Genomic DNA, 7,408 nt, shown 5'->3' with positions numbered 1-7,408 from the left:
CAATTTAATTAAACTTTCCGAAATAACAAAAAGGGTAAGATATTGCAAAACTACAATAAAACTCTCAAAACAATAAAATTATACAATTTAACTATTTGTTTAAAAGGAAAAGAATGTTAAAATTTTTAGTTTAAACCCATTTTTTAAAATCTATATATTTTGAAAACGTTTATATGAACTAGTAAAAATTATTGTTATTTACATTATTGTTGAGCCCCCTCAATTTTAAAATACAAAATTTTTATGTAAAAAATTTTAGTTTGATTTTGGCCATCAATGTAATTTTTAGAGTTTGATTGAAACGATATTTATATTTTAAATGTAATTTGTATCAATTAAAGGATAGTACTATAAATATGATGTGAATAATTTAATCCTCCATCCCACTCGACTAATTATTAACTAGAGAATATATATATACACTCTGTTGGTCTTTGAGTTTGATAGCATTTTGGTTTCTGGTTTTTCAAATTTGACATTTTAACTCGAACCCTAAAGTTTGATTTTTTTTTTTTTTGGTATCGTCGGTTAATTTTATTTTAACTAAAGATGTAGAATAATTATAATAGCACAAGTTTAAATTTAGAATTCACTATGTGAGATTTCATAAAACTTGATGGTTATCATTTTAGTTCAATTATATGTAAAATTGAATTACGATTCAAATCTTTTAACTTCTTCATCCAATTGTATATGCCTTCAACTAGGTTTGTTTTATTAAAAAAAAATTCCAAATCTTTAACTAGTTTAGTGATGTGATATCCGAATTATAATCACGGTTTAAAATGTCGATGTCGATAGAAATATTGAAGTCCTAATTTTACAGAAATATCGATAAAATTTTGATTTCAATAGATATTTTCGAAAAAATTATAAAAACAAAAAATTCAAAAAATAAATTTGAATTAGTAAAGAAAGTTTTATGATTATTAAACAAGTTAACATGTCTATTATTGTATATTTGATATTTTATTACTTAATTATTATGTTTCTTGGATTTTTCTATGATATAGTAGAAATATCGATTCACTTCTTATATCGATATGTAGTCCATAAAAATTTAGAAATATAAAATTTAAAACTATGATTATAATTATAACTTGGGAAGAAAATTTTGTTTTTCTTATTTCCAAAAAAATTATTACATCACATACAATACCAACAAACGCCGCGCGTGGACTAAAGCTTGGCATAACACGTGGTACATAATGTGGGGAAAATCACGATTGACTAGGAATTAAAAATATATATATATATATGAAATTAAATAAATCGATAATATGTTCTTCAACCACGAGATTATATTGTGATTTGTGAATAAATCTCAATTTCTCATTGCATTTCCCCTTCTCTCTTCCCTCCTATTTGACTCTATCATGTAATAAAAATTGAATTAATAATATGTATATATATAATAAGGTTTTTTTTTGAAGAAGTATAATAAAAATATTAGATGTACATTTTTCATGACATTTATTATTATGTTTGAAAGAGATTTTAAATCACTTTTATCATATTTAAAATTACTCAAAACACATTCTTTCAATTATTCTAAACAATTTTTTGATATGTAAAGCCATATATTAAGAACTTGTTTAGATGGGTTGATAAAAATAGTGTTTAAAAAAAGAATTTAATTTTCATTTAAACAATTTTTGTAAAAATTATATAAAAACGCACATGTTTGGTTACAAATTTTCAAAAAAAATTTATATACACATTTGTTTAATTTTTTATATACTCAAATTGTTTTTATTAATGTCAAATTAATATAAAGGACGGACTATTAAACACGATGAACTAATAATTTCAAAATTGTATTTAATAACTTTCCTTGATCGAGTTTTTTTGTTCACGTTTTGTTAGCATCTGATCGATCACTTTGATTGACTAGCTATCAAACCCTTCATGGATGGTTATCATCATAGTTGATCACTGGAGGTGACTGATAGAAGGTGGAGGTAGGCAGTGACAACCATGGTGGAAGTGAGGGTATTTTGATAATTTTATGTATTAGACAGATTAGGGAGAAAATTAACCATTAAATCTTTAAAAAAGAATCTTAAAATTGATTTCAAGGTTTCTTTCTAACCAACTTATTTCATAAATTCATTTTTTTTTTCAAAAGTTGTTTTTTAGTGGTTCAAAAACACTCCAACATTTTTCTAAATGATTTTTTTAAATAAATAAATAATTAATTGAAAAATTAAACCATATACAACCTAAAATTAATTTCATAATGATTAAAACATTTTTTAATCGATTTTTTTAACCCTTTAAAATCACTTTCAAAATATGCTCCGTATAGTTTTAGTTTTATTAGTGGTTAGATATCACAAACGTTTCTAATATGGGTGTTCAAAAAACGTGATGACCCGAAAAAATCGATCAATCAAACTCAATCCATGTGGTTTGGGTTGGGGTTGGGTTCAAATAAATGAAATTTTTTTTGGGTTGGATTGGTTCATGAATTCACCTAATATAATATAAACCAACCTGAATTTATTATTAACTTTAAAATATATTTTTTCTTACTTATAACATAATTATTTATACATATATTGATTTTAATTTTATTTAATTCTAATATTTTTTTGAATAATTTATTCTTCAACAACAGAGTTTCTTTACTCTCTAAAAAGAAAAATTTCACTATATAAATTGAAATCGAGTTATTAATCTTAATTCAATATATGAAAATAATTAAATTAGACTTTTACCAATTTACGTTTTTCTTCTTTTTAAAATAAAGTTTTAAATAAATGACTGATTAATCCAAACCAACCCAACCAAAATATTTCATGGTTGGGTTGAGCCGAGAAATATTTTATGGTTGGGTTGGGTTCATTTTTTAATAAAGGTTATTTGGTTGAAAAAATTTACAACTCGAACAATTAGGTTGAGTCTAAAAACTCTTTCAACCCAACCCAACCATGAACACTCCTAACTATAATGTCTAGTAGAAAAAGGGATAGATACGTTGAAAATTCATTCATATTTGAGATCATATTTGGTTGATTTGTCACATTGATTTTGAATATAAAATCACACTTTTACCCTCTTCAATTAAATAATCATATTTAGTGAGCTTAACTCAATAGTATTAGCATGTGCTTCCATCTAAGAGGCTATTAGCATCAAAAGTTGTATTGATTTAAACTTGAAGTAATAATGGTACAAATTTTAAATCATAAACTTTCTTAAATATATCAATTTACATCTTATTTCAGATTTAGTTTGAAACATATGGTGTGAGATATTTAAGTTTTTCAATTAAACTTCTAAATTGTTATAGATGAATTAATTTAGAACCTTGGTTAGAATTATATTTGAAAATTCAATTGCATCTTTAATAAAAAAAATAAATTGAAAATTTAGAACGTATCCCTAATTTATGCTTTTTTTTTTTGCAAACATGGCAAATTCCACTCATGCAGCCATGATTCATGTTCTGTTTGGACTTTGATTATCTATGTGACTGATTGATACCAATTGCTATTTGATTATTGTCTGATTACTATTCAATATTGATGGTTAATAATACAAATTGTTATAATATAATGATTGTCAAATTTTTAATGATATTAATTGTTACTTGATTGTTGTCTGATTACAACAATCAAATCACTGATTGCTATTTGATTACTATCTAATTACTATTCGATACTTACTATTATCATGCAATTTTTATTTGATATTTGGAGTCATAATTGGGATAATTGATAAAATAATTATTTGACATGAGATTTGATAATTAAGAATTTGGAGAATTTGAGAGTTTTGGAATTTAAAAATTTAGAATTGAATTAGGAAAATCTGGTCTATTAGTTTTAATATGAAATTTGAAGTTTGAAAACAATATAAATATGAGAAGAAAAAGGGTAAAAGCATACAATTGATAAATTTGGATTATCATGATTATAAAATGAAATAGATGTTTTAAGTTACTGATTGAATGTTGGTTAGTATTAAATGTATTGTCGACACACTTGAAATGTTGATTATTTTAAGATATACGGCTAATATATCACACTTTAAGTGAAATACACATGCTTTACTTCAAAAGAATATATTAAATGCACATTGGTGTTGTTAGATATACTAAATTTGAGAAAGTGAATACAAAAAAAAATGAAGATTTGCTATCTCCCAAGCATGATTTATGTATCAAAAGATATTATCATAACATTATTCTTTGGTTTCAGTACACGTGTGAATCTTGTTATTTTTTTCTATCCTTTTGTTTTTGTAGTTATATATTTAAAATTTAAAACTCACACTATAAAAAGAGAGAGAATAAAATTAAAAGAAATTGAGAGAAAAAGAAATGGCAAGTCGAATAAAAGATCATGCTAGATCGAAACAACAACAATTATGCAAAAGAAAATCATAACAATAAAAAAAGAAAAAGAAAAAGAAACCTCACAGTTAAGAAATAAAAAACATTCACGCACACCAAAGAAAAAGAAAAAGAAAATGATTAAAAAAGAGAGAGAGAGAGAAGGAAAGAAAAAGAAAAACGCAAAAAAGCAAAATAAATAAATAAATAAATAAAAAAGAAGAAAAATAGGGAAGTGAAAAGAATGAGAAAAAGTGTGGCATGATTTTAAAAAGTTTAAAAACTGAAGATAGGATTATAAATACAGAATTATAAATATAATTATATTTGAGTATTGAATAGAATTTGATTTGCTATAGAAATAGAATAGTTATGAGTTAGAAGGGACCAAAAAGAAAGAAAAAGGAATAGGTGAGAGGAAGGTGGAAGGAGGGAGGGGTATTATGGGTATTAAAAAGCGACAGTACAGGGACAAAGAGGTAACTCAGAGACGCATTCAATTTCTGCTCAGAATGAGAGGTCCTTCAAAACGTTTTAAATATTACGTTTCTTGAAACCCCAAATCCTTCATCCAACCGCCCTCCTTCCTCTCCCTCCCCCAATCTCAACGGCTCCCATTTCCCCTTCTTTTTTCTTTTTTTTTTCTTTTTTATCTCTTTCATATATATATATATATTTGACGTCGACGCCACAATTATGATCCTTCTTATATATATTAAAAATTTTCCTTTTTTCTCTCTAACAAATTTATTTCATTTTCCTTCTTTAATTTATAAAATTGTTTTGAATAAATAAATAAATAATCGTTGATTTCCTTTTTCTCTCTTTCTGTTCTCCTTCTGTTGGGGATTGTGAAACTCGAAGATCGGATCCAGCGCTCTCTCCCTTTCCAAACCCTAAAACCAAAACCAAAAAAAAAAAAAAAAAAAAAAAAAATTTTTTTTTTTTAAAAGGGAAACAAAGTTCTCTCCCTTTTCGCCATTGTCATTTCTTGTTCGATCTCTTCTTCTTCTTCTTCTTCCTTTTTTTTTTTTTTCAAATTTAATTTTTTAAGTTTTACAGGTTTTTTTTTCTTTATTCATGGACTTTAGTGGCTCCAAGAAAGAGGAAAAAACTGCAATAATCCATACCAGTTGAGAGCACGACCGAACCCAGAATAATCCAAGGTGAGTTTTTTTCATTTATATCGATCAATATAAGGTCTACGTCCCTAAATTTTGTTTGGTATTTTATTTTATCATCGGCTTTGTGGGTTTGTTGTTTTGTTTCATTGTTTTCTGTTCCACTGTCGCTCTCTCTTTTCTGAAATCGGAAGCTTTTAACATGCTATCCCCCCATCAGATTCTTCCCTTTTGTTCTTTTCCTCTTTTCAATTCAATTTACCCCCATTTCACAAAATATATATATATATATATAAAATCTATCTATCTATCTATATATATAGTTTTGTTTTGTTTTTTTTTTTTTTTTTCTAAAAAGAAATTAGTGAAAAAAAGAGGAAGAATGTCATCATCAAATTCACCATGTGCGGCGTGCAAATTCCTCCGAAGAAAATGCACACAAGAATGTGTATTCGCACCATATTTCCCACCAGATCAACCACAAAAATTCGCCAACGTCCACAAAGTATTTGGCGCAAGTAACGTGGCTAAGCTCTTAAACGAACTCAACGCAACACAACGTGAAGACGCGGTTAATTCCTTAGCCTACGAAGCCGAATTCCGTTTACGTGACCCAGTCTACGGTTGCGTTGGCTTAATCTCTGTCCTTCAACATAAACTCAAACAAATGCAAAACGACCTTTACAATGCTAAAAAGGAACTCGCTTCTTACATTGGCCCACAAGCCATGCTCCCTATTCTCCAACCTCAACCTCCTACTCCCAATCCCACCCCTTACAACATGTCCCCTATGCTAACCATCCCCCCTCCCGCCATCGCCGCTGCAACCGCTCCTGGCTCCTCCCAACAGCAAATTCTCATCCGCGACTCCGCTCATCATCACCAAATGCAACAACAACACCAACACCAACAACAGCAACAATTGTTCGAGGCGCAGCAATTGGCAGCCGCGGTCGCTGCCAGAGAGCAACAAGAAATGTTTAGAGCTTATGAGCATAAGCAAAACCAACAACAACAGAGACAGCAGCAACAGCAACAGCAACAGCAACATGAGCTTTTGAGGTTCAATGGGTTTGATGCTGGTGCTGCTGGTGCTGGTGGATTTAATAATCAAATGAATTCTTCAGGCTCTAATTTAACATTAGGGACTTTTGTTGATAACACTTCCTACCAAATCCAAACCCAACCCGAACATTCTTCACATTCGCATTCTCATCCGCTTCAAGTACAGTTATTTCTACAGCCGCAACAATCTCAACAACAGATTGATCAATCACAACAGACTCATCATTCACTACATCAATCTCACAAGCCTGAACCTACTCCTTCTGCAGATGATGGTAGGAATAATAATAATAATATTAACATTGGCCCTTCTTGTTAATTTTCTTTTTCTTTTTTTTTTCCTCTTTAGGAATTTAATTTTGTTTTTTTTTTCTTTTTCTTTAATTAGCTTTTGGTTCTGATTATCTGATTAAGACGACTGTTTCATGAAGGGGATTATTAGTTTTAAAATGGGTGGGAGTATTATTCACAGCAGGCAAGATCCGTTTTGCATTTATGAATTCATTTTCTTCATCAATTCATTTTTTTTATGTTTTAAAAAAAAACATAAAAAGAATTATTGTCTTTTCACTGCCAAGGGACGTGTCTCACTTATTAACTATAAATGGAACTCTTTTTAGAAATTAAACCCTTTTCCCTCAATTCCTATCATTGTATTTATTTATTTGATATAAATAGGAGAAATCTCTTATTATCTTTTAGACTACATTACACTCTTTCTTTTTTCCTGTTCTTCTGTATATATGGCTTTGCTCATCACATTTAAACAATTTTATTTTTATTTACTTTTTTAAATGTAAATAGTCGTGTTTCGTTAATTGTAAGAATAGGTGTAGCCAACCCAACCCCATGTGCACTATTAGAAAAAAAAATATATCAACAT

General features: G+C 28.2%; 1 protein-coding gene across 1 annotated transcript; it reads left to right on the top strand.

Moving 5' to 3' along the window:
- The first annotated feature begins 5,074 nt into the window (after positions 1–5,074).
- On the top strand, positions 5,075–7,156 carry LOC120088752 (LOB domain-containing protein 36). The gene is made up of 2 exons (XM_039046189.1): positions 5,075–5,505; positions 5,804–7,156. The coding sequence occupies exon 2, from the start codon at positions 5,843–5,845 to the stop codon at positions 6,842–6,844; it is 1,002 nt and encodes a 333-aa protein (XP_038902117.1). The 5' UTR covers positions 5,075–5,505; positions 5,804–5,842; the 3' UTR covers positions 6,845–7,156.
- Positions 7,157–7,408: the final 252 nt, after the last annotated feature.

Source organism: Benincasa hispida, chromosome 10, assembly GCF_009727055.1.
Source record: "Benincasa hispida cultivar B227 chromosome 10, ASM972705v1, whole genome shotgun sequence".
In the NCBI taxonomy this organism is placed as follows: Eukaryota; Viridiplantae; Streptophyta; class Magnoliopsida; order Cucurbitales; family Cucurbitaceae; genus Benincasa; species Benincasa hispida.
Note: the sequence above shows the minus strand (reverse complement) of the source record. Positions and strands in the feature narration are given on the sequence as shown.

Coding starts and splice junctions, on each gene's coding strand:
- LOC120088752 (XM_039046189.1), top strand. CDS start 5,843: ATGTCATCATCAAATTCACCATGTGCGGCGTGCAAATTCCTCCGAAGA.